Raw genomic sequence first — 13,849 nt, forward strand, 5'->3', positions numbered from 1 at the left:
GGGGGGGGGGGGGGGGGGGGGGGGGGGGGGGGGGGGGGGGGGGGGGGGGGGAGCCAATGAAAACAATTTTGAATGAAAAATTATGAAGAACCTTTTTGTCAACGCAAGTGCCTTTGAAAGATTGCTGCGGTATTGTGACATAAGAAGGGAAATCACCTACAAGAAGATATAAGACGCCTGATATCCCAGTTGAAAACATGAAATCCAGTTTATATTGAAAGTGAGTCAATTAGCATGTAATATACTAACCTGATTCATTGAAAAATACGCATTTCCCTTTTGGACAAATACTTTACGCTTTGCCACAAGATCGGGAACTTCCTCAAATGGAACCTCCAGTTTTTTCAATAATGGAAAACAAGGACCAAATAAGTTGAAAATCAACAAGAACTAATGCGAGGCTAACGACAAATCATAGTTGGGAAACCAAGAAACCACAATTACTAGTGCAATTCTAGCTAGATTTTCACAAGAGCCATCTAATTTTTTTCCTTCAGGAGTCATGTCATATTTGTCAAGAATATGCATACATATAGCCTACTTAATCTACCATCGTAGCTAATGCAATGGTATTGCCAGTATGATGAAGCAAAGAATTGTTTAATGGGAAAATGGGGAGGAACAGGAAGGGGCATAAGTATTCAATACCTTGTAGAATTTGGTGTCTGCAGCAAAAAAGAGAAAAAAAAATCAATTAGAGCGAAAACTCTTAAATAAATATTGCGGATATTTTGCTGGATATTGCCATGGCTGAAGTTCAAGGAAGCAATTCAGCAAATACCACTGGTTGAAGTTTGACCACCAATGGAGCGTGCTACTTGGTTCAATTTATCTTTTACACCCTGCAAAACAAGAAAAAAATGTTAAAAGTTACTGGATGAATACAAGGTAACCATGTGTTTTTGTGATTTTATAAAGGAGTGCCAGCATGATGCAATTGAATATTCGTGGTAATAAGCACATCAAGGATTCAAGGACATGGATAAATGAGCGATCCTTAGAAGCCTAAGGAAACCTTAAACTACCTCATATTCAGCAGTGCTTACGGCTTTGTATGGCAGGTCAAACTCGTCCAACAATGCCCTCTGCAGCCAAAATTGAAACCAATAAGAGATCAATGATCAGATGTGAAAGAATTTGATGACTGTAGTACTGGGAACAGAGCCTAATACTTTATAAATCCAATCACACCTGGGGTTCAGGAGCTTCATTTTGAAAACGATAGCAAAATAAGGCAGTCTCCATTGAAAGAAACCATTTGCTTAATTCCTCCCTATAAGACGTCCGATAGAAATAAAGAAGAAAAATGAAAAGGTGAGCCTTGCAATTAGAGAGACAAAACTATGAGGAGAATAGAAAGCACGGTATACATAGGCTTACTCTCTGCAATAAACAAGGCGCAGAACAAAATGGGAAATGACATCCTTGTTGACAACCTCCGATGCTTCCGGATGCATCATATTTGCCTTCCATAAATCCTTTACCTGTACCAGATTCCATTGAGTAAGTTCAGAAATGACATTTAGGGGGGTAAAAGAAAGAGAGGGAAAAGAAAAAAAAAACGTATATTTTATGGGCAGATAAGAGAACATGGAACCTTTTCACATACCAATTTCTCCATTTCGTCGGGTTTCTTGCCCCGGGACAATCCATCTGAAATCCCTTTAAGAACTGCATTGAGCAATTTAAACCATCAATAAAAGAAACAACCCATTTTCCCTTAAATTTGAAATGTTTCTTAAAGAAGATGGGTACAATGGTACATTCTCCTGAATTCAGACAATAGTGAAGATACCTAATTTCCAAAATCGACACTTCCAAAACCCAAGACAGTAAATGAATAAAGGCCCACAAAAGAAATGACAGTAGCACGGTTGAATCACGCATCTAAACCAATATCCAATTAAACCCGACTATATGGCAAAATCTCAAACTCCCTTATTATTTAAAACTAAGAACATTTTCTCTACTGCTCTAAATTATTATTTATGTTATTTTCATAAACAAAAACCCCTAGGAGAATAATTCGGAATTAGAAGTGTTACATTCCGTGTATGTATTTACGAGAGAGGGAAAAAGACCTCGGAGACGTTGAATTGCGTAAAGTTCAAATTCTTCGAGTTGGACTTCGAGATCCGGTGCCGAACGGTAAAGTGGGATTGTTGGAACAGCAGCGGAGGCAGAGGCAAATGAGGATTTCCTCTGAGGTCGGATGATTTCCATGTTTGAATTTCGTTCTTCCTTTTTTAAAAAAAAAAATTAAGTTTTCAGATATTGGATCTGAAGAGTGAAGGAGAAAATAATTATCAGTAGTAAAATCAGCAGCTGATGCATTTGTAAAGTACATTGGGGGAAGATGGGGAGGAGGAAAATGGCGGGAAATGGTTCCCACGCTTTTCTGATCTGGGCTTTTGGGGTTTATTTTGGGCTCACCCTCTTGAGGCCCCGCCCAAGGTTGATTGGATAACTTTACGGCATTTTTTCACAAATATTTTTGACTAATTACAAATTTTGTCACCAACGGTGGTGGATGCTAACATTTGAATTAGGTTACAATCAAACTTGCCAAAAAAAAAAAAAAAAAAAATTGGAAAAAACGTAAAAACATTCAATAATTTATTACAATTATTCTCTGCTCTGTTTTTTCATTCCTATCATCCTCGACATTAATTTTAATCGAAAGATCTCCAAAATTAGCTTCATCCACAACACCCATTTTATCACCAATTACGTCATCCCTTTCGTCTCCAAGTGGTATCAGAGCGTGGTTATTGGTGGATTTCTAGCCTGAAACTGATCAAAAATTGGTCTGACAATTACCAGAAAATCAGAAAACGAATCTGTCCAATTTTTCGATTTTTTGCTGGATCTGTTTTTGTTTTTTCTGGTCAAACCAAAAAGAGTTTGGAGAAACGAACACCACCATTGGACTCAGCAGGCAGAGACGGTTCATAAAGGTCACAGGTCGCCAGCTCGTTTCTAGCCGGTTGCCAGCATTGGGAACTCCGGCGAGAGAGTGGCGGCGCGTGCGGTAGTTTCCGGCGATGGTATCTTCAGGTAGTTCTCTCCGGACGACGAGACGGACCTTGTGGTGGTGTCTAATTTCAGTTTTGGGTAAAATTGTGGTTCTGAACTGTGTTGCTTCTTGCACGTTCGGAAGTTTTTAGTTTTTGGTGTTGAAGGTTGCAGGTTCTTCGTGATTTGGTTGAGATTTTTCAAAGATGAATTCGTTGAAGTATGAAATTTCGCTATGAGATCGCAATACAAGATTTTCGCTGTGGCAAGTAAAGGTGAGAGCTGTGTTGACGTAGATAGATCTTGATGATGCTTTGCTAGGTTTTGATAGGATGCCAGCAAACTTGTCTATGGAGGAGAAACAACGGAAGGATCGGAAGGCTTTAGCGCAAATCCAACTTCATTTATCCAACAATTTGCTGCAAGATATTTTGATGGAGAAGACAGCGGCTGCTTTGTGGCTCAAGTTGGAGCAATTGTGCATGACAAAGAGTTTGACGAGCAATTTGACTCTAAAGCAGAGGTTGTATTCTCATCGCATGGCGGAAGGAGGGTCACTGCAAGACCACATTGCTGTGTTCAAGGAGATCGTTGCAGATTTGAAAACGTTGGAGGTAAAATATAATGAAGATGATCTAGCCTTGGTCCTGTTGTGTTCGCTACCCAATTCTTTTTCGTCATTTCATGATACTATTCCGTATAGTCGTGACTCGTTATCCATTAAAGAGGTATATGACGCCCTGTTCTCAAAGGAGAAGATGGAGCTGTTGGTTGGAGATCCTACATCTAGGAGTGGGGATGCTCTTGTTACTCATGGTGATCGACGGAGGGATAGATTGAAGGTGAAGTACAGCAATGTGTATTGTTATTACTACAAGAGGAAAGGATACATCAAGAAAGATTGCGACAAGTTGTAGGGTAAAGGTGATTTACATGCAAGTCATGCGGAGCAATTAGGTAATTCGAACGAGACTAATATTGCTGAAAATTTTTGTGATGATGGAGATGTGATGTTGGTTGTATCTGACGGGGAATTCAAACCTGAGGAGTGGATTCTGGATTCTACTTGTTCGTATCATATGTGTCCCAATAGGGCTTTGTTTCAAACATATGAGACGGTGAAGCAAGGTGGAGTTGTCATGGGAAACAACCAATCTTGCCGGATTGTAAGAATCGGTCGGGATTGAGGCTACAGAATGGAACAGTGAGGACACTTGATCAGGTTCGCCATGTTCCAGACTTGATAAAGAATCTCATATCACTGAGTACTTTGGATGAAAAATGGTACAAATTTTCTAGTGGAGGTGGAGTCTTGAAGGTTCGAAGGGGTGTCCGAATTGTATTGGAGGGACGGAGGAAATCCCAATTGTACATCTTGCAGGGGAGCGCAGAACCAGTTTAGAGACATTTGGACAAGTTCAGTACCGTGGTGGACATTCAATTTGGTACAGTACCTCTCGAGTTTGGCTCTGGGTCAGTTAAGAACTTTGCTCAAGGGAGTTTTGGTGATTCTGCTTTGCCACCAATTTTAGCGGGTACACTGTGTTCTTGTAATGCCAATGGACTTATTGAGTGTAAGTACAGTTTTGGAGATGTCTGTAATGCTTTAGAAATCATTGAAGGTGACAATATTGGCAAAGGACATTCTGATTGTGCATTTGGTGTGGTTTCTGCTACAGGGTGTGCTTCGACCCTGTCCAGTGATTGTTAATTCCAGAAGGAATTTGGGAACCCGGGTTTGGGTTCGGGTGTTGCTTGTGGACGCCGGGCGGAGGAATATATTTTCGTGGAGAGTTTGGTTATTGTGTTGAAGAGCTTGGTTATTCTGATGCAGACGGATCATTTCTCAAGGTGGAGAAATTTTAGAGTTTTGTTCATTGCAATGAAATTTTGAGTCAAGGTGGAGATTGTTAGAAGTTTGACTTAAATAGAAGTCTAATTGAATTATATATTTCTACCTTTTTAGGACTCTTTTAGCGCTAGACTCGTGTGGTATAAATATGAGTCTCCTCTTTGAATGTTGTTGAAGCATCATTGCTGTCCAGTTGTAATTCTCTCCATATTAATAAAATTCGTCGTTCCTCTGCTTAATTCATCTTTTACTTTAATCTTGTTCATGGTATTTTACGATCTTGTATTATACTTCAAATTAGTGTCCATTAAATCTCAATTCTTGCATTTCGTTTCCACCGATCCCAATAGTAATGACAGTCACTTTGCATTGGTGTTGGAGAAAATTAGTAGAAAATGCAAATTAAGGTTCTAATTAGTTGAAAAACTGTTTGGGAAGTGAAGATTCACAGTAGATGTGGTAATTTGTGGAGAATTTATAGACAAATTTAGAAGCATTAGTAATAAGAGTGAGGAAAAGAGTTTATATACTTGTCCAGATTGTTAAATGAGAATAATTGTAATAAATTTTTATGACTTATGGTTTAATTAGATATTAATTTTATTTATTAGGTAGGAAAAACTCAAGTCAAATTATTGGAATTTGAAGAAATAAATGAAAAAGTGGAAAGAAAGAAATTCAAAATTAGGGGGACCAAAATGCAAACATTCAACAATTGATTTAGGCCATAAACGATGATTAAAAATCACAAGTAATTGGATGCAATTGGAGGTTAAAGGAATGAAATATAGTTCAAGTATGTTCACAAATCAACTTTATAGCCGAAAAAAGTTATGCACCAAATTTTTAGCCTCAAATTGAGACCCATATTTTGGGTAGCAAACATTCGAAATGAAAAAATTTTACATCTAGAAGAATTGTAGCTCTTTAAGTTATCTTTCAAATGTACTTTGAACCTGTATAATAATAATAATAATAATAATAATAATAATAATAAATAATTAAAAATAAATAAATAAAGAAAATGATTGAGTCGATTTAAATCATTAGCTCAATTAAATTAAAGTCTACTAAGGTCCATAAACCCAAAGGCCCATGTCATTTTAAATAAACAAACAAATAAATAAAATTATAATTACTCAATTATTCATTTTAATTAAATATAATTGAGTAATTACCAAAATTAACACGAATTTTTCCATATAAATAGGACCAATGGTCCATAAGACAGGGGTAGAAGAAGAGGTAAAAGTAAAGCAAGAAAGAAAGCAGAGAACGCAATCATGAAGTGCTGAAAAAATTTCAAGGTCGGAAGAAGGGAAGAAATCCTCTCAAACCTAAATTCGATAAACTCCAAGAAGATCAAAATCTTCTTCGAATCAAACAAGTTCACGCCAAGTCTGAGAAGATCAAAGTCTCCTTCAAATCAAGTTCAAGTTCAAACCCCAAAGATCAAGCATCGAATAAGTCAAGTTTCAACAAATCAAATTGTCAACAAATTCTTGAAGATCAGGATTCAAGCCGCGTAACCCCTCGTCTTCAAATATTCAAATCATTTATCAAGGGATTTTTGCAATTTTGCAATTATAAGAAGGTCAACATCACTTATATTTCTTAAAATATAATTTTTAACGATTTCCGTATTTCAGTACACTTGTCGTGTACAAAACCATCTCAATCAAATATCGGGAGAGAATTTATGACCAAAATATCAAAAACTACTCAAGGATGAAGTGATGCAAATCGGCGAAGCTAGCAAGACCCTGTTTTCACCGACCCGAGAGCTAGAACGTTGTGCGACGTGTGCTGCTTAGATACCTGCGCATGCTTGCAATGCCAATTTTGGGACAGGTAAAGTTGTTTGAATAGGGCCGCGTCGACCATGTTCGAAAGGGAGCAATGTGGCGCCTCTCCTATGGGGGACGCCACATCAGCTCCTCGGACAGACAGGCCAACGTGGCCTTGTGAGTCCAGCATGGTTCTTTTGAGACCAAGTTTGCATTCGACTTTGACTCAAATCCCTTTTCATTCAAATTCTTCATACGTTTGGCTTAATTTTTGGACTCTTATAAATACAAAACTTGACCAAATATTGGACTAATTGTTCAATTTTGTGGTTTTCAGAGTGTTTTTTTTTAAATATTTATTAAAACTGGAAAAAACAAAGTACAAGCTTGGGTGGAAGAAAAATCAATTTCCTCGAAATTGAGTCTTGGTTTATTGAAACCTTGTTAAAAATTTTATCAATTTTATAGCTACCAAACATGAATTTTAAATACAAATTTTCACCCCCACAATTTTTATCAATTTTTTTCAATTACACAATTTGTCAATTTTCATCAAACAAAGCTACTTTTTTTTGTCTCCTTCCAACCAATCATAGTTAAATAATGGATGACAAAAGTAAGCTCATTGCTAAGACCCCTTTCCTCAGATTGGATAAGGACCTCACTTTCTATGTGACAGTATAATTGTCACTCTTGTAAGTTTTATTGAATAAAAAATACATATCAATTTCATTGTATAATGTAGCGTGGAGCTAATCACAACTGGTTCTAAATATCATTGCTTTAGAGTGTGCAAAATATGGGACAATTTGTCTAATTTAATGTATTAAACACAGTTCAAAATTGACCTATGTTAAAGATGCAGCCATAATCCTAATAGAGTCCTAAAAGGTAAGAAGTTAGGTTACAATGAAGAAAAATCACGTAAAAGGGAAAAAAATTTTGAAACCCAAATTTTATTTCCTTAATTTTGGATTCAATTGATTTTCCAAATATCATACGTAATCTTGAAGAATCCAAAGCCTAATTTTGAGGCACACCCTTAACAATCTCCACCTTGACTCAAAATTTTGGTGCAGCGGATGAAACTCCAAGATTTCAAATCCATCTGCATCGAAATGACTGACCAATCTCCTCAACGTAGAAACTAAAACTCTCCATCACCAAACCATCATCCTCTGCACAGCATCCACAAGCGACACTCGAACCCAATTCTCGGGTTCCCAAAATTCCACTGAGGAATTACTGTTGACCAAACAGGGTCGAAGCATACCATGTAGCAGAAACCATAACAAGTGCTTAATCAGAAGGTCCCTTGTTGGAACTATTGCCTTCAACGTCCCTATAAGCATCCCAAACATTGCTGACACCACGATACCTACGCTCGATGAGTCTTACTCCAACAACTGAACACAATGTACTCACTGAAATTGGTGGCAAAGCGGAATCACCAACGCTCTCCCAACAGTATTTTGAATCAACTCAGAGCCCAACACAAGAGATACTGTACCAAACTAAACTTCCACCACGGTACTAAACTTGTCCAAATGTCTCCTCTTAATTGGTTCTGCACTCCCCTACAAAATGTACAACTCAAATTTTTTTCGTCCCTCCAGTACATCTCAGACTCCTTTTCGGACTTTCAAGGCTCCACCTCCTCCAGAGAATTTATATCATTTTTGCATCTAGGGTACTTAGCGAAATGAGATTCCTTTATAGGTCAGGAACATGTCGAAGCTGATAAATTGTTCTAAATGTTCCATCCTGCAGCCTCAATCTGACTCGACCGATTCCTTCAACCCGACAAGATTGGTTATTTTCCATGACAACTCCACCTTGCTTCATTGTTTCATATGTCTGAAACAAAATCTTATTAGGACACATATGATAAGAACATGCAGAATCCAGAATCCACTCCCCAGGTTTAAATTTCCCATTAGATACAACCAACATTACATCTCCGTCATCCGAAAAATTCTCAACAATGTTAGTCTCGTTACCTGATTGTCCCGCATGATTTGCATGTAAATCATCTTTACCCTGCAACTTGTCGCAATCTTTCTTAATATGTCATTTTCTCTTGTAGTAATAACAATACACATTGTTGTATCTCACCTTCGATCTACCCCTCCGTCGATCACCATGAGTAACCAGAGCATTCCCAACCCTAGATGTAGGATCTCCAACCAACAACTCCATCTTCTTCTTTGAGAACAGGGTGTCATATACTTTCTCAATGGTCAGTGTGTCACTACTATATAATATAGTATCACAAAATGACAAAAAAGAACTGGGCAGCGAACACAACAGGATCAAGGCTAGATCCTCTTCATCATATTTTACCTCCAACGTCTCCAAATCTGTAACAATCCCCTTGAACACAGCAAGATAGTCCTGCAGTGACCCTCCATCCACCATGCGATAGGAATACAGCTTCTGCTTTAGAGTCAGTTTGCTCGTCAGCTCCAGCTTGAGCCACAAAGTAGCCGTAGTCTTCTTCTTAGGACATCCTGCAGAATATTGTTAGATAAGTGAAGATGAATCTACGCTAGACCCTTTCGATCCCTCCATTGTTTCTCCTCCATAGACAAATTTATTGGCATCCTCTCAAAACCCAGCAAAGCATCGTTAAGATTCATCTGCGTCAACACAACCCTCACCTTTACTTGTCGCAGTGAAAATCTTGTATTGTGATCCAGCAGCGGAATTTCATACTTTAACGAATTCAACCTTGAAAAATCTCGACCAAATCACGAAAAACCTGCAACCTATGCTCTGATACCACTTATTGATCCCAAAGGCGATGCAAGATTGAGATTTAATGGTAATAATGAAATATTCAAGATCGTACCACGAAAATAAGATTAAAGTAGAAAAAGAGAAACTAAGCAGAGGAACGATAAATTTTATTAAACCCGACAATATGGAGAGATTACAACTGAACAATAAAAAAGCTTCTATAAAACTGACAAAGGAACCTTTAATTTATATACGACGTCCATAATCCTAATAGAGTCCTAAAAGGTAAGAAGTTAGGTTACAATTAAGAAAAATCATGTAAAAGGAAAAAAAATCGGAGCCCAAATTTTATTTCCTTAATTTTGGATTCAATTGATTTTCCAAATATCATACGTAATATTGAAGAATCCAAAGCCTAATTTTGAGGCACACCTTTAACACTTCCTAAAGAGAGATTACAACTATCATCTCTACCCTCACATCCTATAACCTTTTCCAAGTCAAAATTGATCAGCTTTAGATCATTTTCTTTCACTTCGATTTCTTTTTCTACATATGATCCACAGAAATGGAAAATGTCGGTGTTGAAGGATCACTATTGATTGTTTCTGTACGTATGGTACCATTAGCAAGAAATCCATGGAAAAGTTCAGTAAGAGCAGCTGACGATTCTTCCTTAACGTTTTCTTCTTCCACTTTAGCTGTTTCTAGATCGGCAGTAGCTGACGATTCTTCCTCAACGTTTTCTTCTTCCACTTAGGCTGCCTCTAGACCGACAAATGAGTTTCTGAGGGGTTTCTCACTTAGTGATTTGCCCAAGGGCTTGCTACAATAATTTGTTTTTCGGTAGCATTGTAGATCGTCCAACGATTGCCCTGCAAGGCATCAAGATTCCCCAACATGAAAAATAGAGCAACTAGGATAGTTTCTGAGTAAATCAGGAGTCATTAGGTCATTTCTGATGCTGATTTCATGTTCATCTCTTGTTATATGAAGCAATTATATGCATGATATTTAAACTCTAATTGTTTTGGATTCTTATTTATGTAATTGGGCTTATATTGGCCCAAGCCCAGTCAAGTTAAGGTTTTGAATTTTTTTTTTTTTTTACTATTTAAACTTACTTTACTATGTAATTTCGTTAGTTGATGAAGGAATAAACTTTTGGTGGCTTTTGGCGATATTCCTCTTCCTACTTTCTTCTTCTTCTGTTGAATCTTCTTCTTCCCCATTCCCCTTCTTAATTCCCTCTTATTTCTAGATTTGTTTTTTTCTCCATTAATTTTCCTGTTGGTGCTACACCAAATTTGGTATCAGAGCCGAAATTTGAGCAATCTCTCATCTCCAATCCAAAACTTTCTTCCTATCCTCTTCCCAAAAACTTGGAAACAACACAAACAAAAAATTTGTTGTAAGGCAACAGTTTTCTTGTTCAATTTTCTTTCTTAGTTGATAAAAAAAAAAGGTTTATTGTTCACCATGGAAAAAAAAAGATTCAGTATTAGTATCTCCATCATTTTCTGAAAAAAAAATCAATTTTTGTATCTTAGACATTTGCCGCTACTGTTGAGTGCCGTTTCACAAATTTTGACACTAACAATCAAACCCTACCTACAATCAACCCACATACAAAATCAGCCCACCTTTCGTAAACTCAACCCAAATATACCCACAAATATTCCTTTATCCTTAACCCATACCCACGCAGCCCAATAACCCTAAAAACCAATTAACTCGGCCCATTATTCCTTCCATACACAGCCCACTTCCCATCATAATTATCCAACCACTTACTTCCCATCATAATCATCTAACCACTTACTTCTAGCCCAATTCCAACATCTCAAAATAACCCAACCATTACTTGAATCAAAATAAACCAACCACTTAGCATATAGTATCACAACCCATTTAACACATAAAAGACCTACCTAGGTCCAGCCCATACCTAACTTCTTCACTGTCTCCAAAGTACGGTACTCCACGCCGGAGACGTCCAATCTCGTCTTTCGTCGACGTCTACCCACTTCGACGACACTTCTTCACCATCTTCAAACATTAGACTCTGCTGCAACTCATTTTGCCGTCCTTCTCACAACATGCCACGAGTCCACCCTCGATTGATACCGCAATCGGTTACCACGCCACGTCCCAGGCCGACACCATCTGTTGAGTCCATTTGAATCACCGTCGCCCTCCACTTGCCAGTCGCGACGACACGAAATCACTCCACCTAAATAGTCATCACCAACATCAACAATTACAAAATAAGCTCACTGCCATATCTGTTTTTCTCGCCCCAGATGTCGCCACCTCCTTCGTCGCCTACCGCCACTGCAATAGAGGGACGGTCACCACAGAAATAAATACATTGCTACTTCACCAGATGCAATTGGAGTAATTTTAGAAGCTAATGACATTTGGCACGGAGTGTAGAACACTAGCCCGTTTGGAATCCACATGTTAGCAACTCCGACCTACCAAACTACAGGGAGTCACTGCTCTTATCTATTTTTACTTTATACTGTTGCTTCATTTTAAGATCATATCATTTACATATTTGTGTTGCTGTTATTTAATAATTGTGGCCTCAAAACCTATTTGACCAAAATTCGCAAATTAACTCTCATTCCTCCCCGATTACCCAATGTGATTGGACCTTTCGATTGGTCATTTGTGCCCTTGCTTTTTTTATTTTTTTCGCATCAGCATTATTAGCTTGCCACAATTCGACCTATGTAATTCTATCTCTTAAGTTTAAAAAAAAAAATTCAAATTGCTATTTCACTATTAGTACCCATTGTTTATTGATCTCATTAGTGCACTTCACTTAGAGTACTGTGTATGCAATTGCATAGTGGTCACGTGCTAGTACCCTTGCCATGGACCCATCTCAAATTGAGGCTCTTACCCAATAGTTGGCACAACTTGCCAATTGGCAACAACAGTTACAAAACCAATTAGCGGCTGTCCAAATTGAGGTAGCGATTATTCGTGAGAAAAATAGAGTCATAGCCGCTAGGTTGAACACCTTTGATCCAACCTCATATTCGACTAAAGCTGAAAAATCTGAAGCATCATTAATAGGCTTCATCGTCGTCCACAGGGTGGTCAACACCACATTAGACATAATCATAGGGATGGAAATCAGGTTCGTTAAGGAGAGCGAGAACATCACTGTTATGGTACACAGTCTCTCCCTTTCCACGGAGAGCGTATTTTTCGAAACATTAAGTTAGATCCTCCCACAGTTGATGGTTGTCTAGACCCTAATGTATTCAATAAATGGTTAGAGATATGAGTTGTTTCTTCACTTGGAGTAGGGTCCCAGAAGATCGGAGAGTTTAATTTGCTAGTCTGAAATTAATTGACACTGCTCAACTCTTTTGAAAAAGTGCTGAGGATCTCATAGAGAAGAGTCATGCTCCACAAGTTGGTAGTTGGAATGAAATGAAGCGTCGTCTTCAAGATAAATACTTACCTCAATCTTACAGGGGTAACTTGTTGGATCAATGGAATACACTTACACAAGGCAATCGACCTGTCACCGAGTGCGTTGCTTAGTTTGATGAGTTTCAAATGAGATATTAGCTTGTTGAGAATGAAGTCATGAGTTTGAGTAGGTTTAGACAAGGCTTAAGGGATGATCTTAGATGTGAGCTTGTCCTTGGAGGTGTCACCACTTTTAACCATGCGTACTCTTTCGTTCGAGATTACGAGTTAGTGACTAGGTCCCCGTATAGGACTTGTAGTGACACCCACACTGTAATTTCTTCTACATCCACTCCATCTCCTAAGTCTATTTTAGGGACTCCTCCTCCTAATGCTACCCATACATCAAATAGTAAAGGTAAAGGTCCTGGGGTTTCAAGGGCGCCCTCCCATTTTGTAATGCTTCAACCGTAAGGATTTTGATCACATTTCTTCTAAGTGTCCTAGCCAAGCCCTAGTTATGGAAGAACGTGAAGGTATAGTTAACGAGCCATTAGATGACCGATTTTATAAACCTAAGTTGGAAGAGTTTGACGACTTGGAGGATAGTGAAGATACCTTCTTAGGTTATATTCAGACCAGTCTCCTTACCCCAAATACGTCTAGAGTCGGTATCGTCCGTTGCACTCTTACCCAGCTAAAGGATACCGATGATTGGCGTCATCATGCCATCTTCCACACTTACAATAATAAAGGCTGTAAAGTTATTGTGGATAGTGGCAGCTGCATTAATGCGATTTCGATGGCTACTGTATCCCATCTAGGGTTGAGGCCAGTTCTTCACCCTCAGCCGTATAGCATCTCCTAGGTTGATACTTATTCTATAGCTATCAAGAAGCGTTGTCTAGTCCCTATCTAGATCCTCGAGTATAAGGACCATATATGGTGTGACCATCTATAGTCGATCCAATTCTTGCTCTTTCATGTTTAATGGAAAGAATATTCCCTTAACCCATTGCCTCCA

The 13,849-nt window shown here is 38.3% G+C and overlaps 1 protein-coding gene across 1 annotated transcript in view; it reads right to left on the minus strand.

Annotated features, from left to right (window-relative positions):
- Positions 1-2,323, minus strand: part of LOC111403404 (probable DNA primase large subunit) — a 7,700-nt gene extending 5,377 nt beyond the window's left edge. Inside the window, exons 1-9 of the mRNA XM_023031904.1 lie at positions 2,082-2,323; positions 1,610-1,671; positions 1,381-1,484; positions 1,192-1,273; positions 1,026-1,085; positions 782-842; positions 649-665; positions 250-333; positions 92-156 (exon numbers count right to left, since the gene is read on the minus strand). Of these exons, the coding sequence (XP_022887672.1) occupies positions 92-156; positions 250-333; positions 649-665; positions 782-842; positions 1,026-1,085; positions 1,192-1,273; positions 1,381-1,484; positions 1,610-1,671; positions 2,082-2,223 (677 nt within the window). The 5' untranslated portion in view covers positions 2,224-2,323. The remainder of the gene's footprint in view (positions 1-91; positions 157-249; positions 334-648; positions 666-781; positions 843-1,025; positions 1,086-1,191; positions 1,274-1,380; positions 1,485-1,609; positions 1,672-2,081) is intronic.
- Positions 2,324-13,849: the final 11,526 nt, after the last annotated feature.

This window comes from Olea europaea, chromosome 11, assembly GCF_002742605.1.
Source record: "Olea europaea var. sylvestris chromosome 11, O_europaea_v1, whole genome shotgun sequence".
Taxonomy (NCBI): Eukaryota; Viridiplantae; Streptophyta; class Magnoliopsida; order Lamiales; family Oleaceae; genus Olea; species Olea europaea.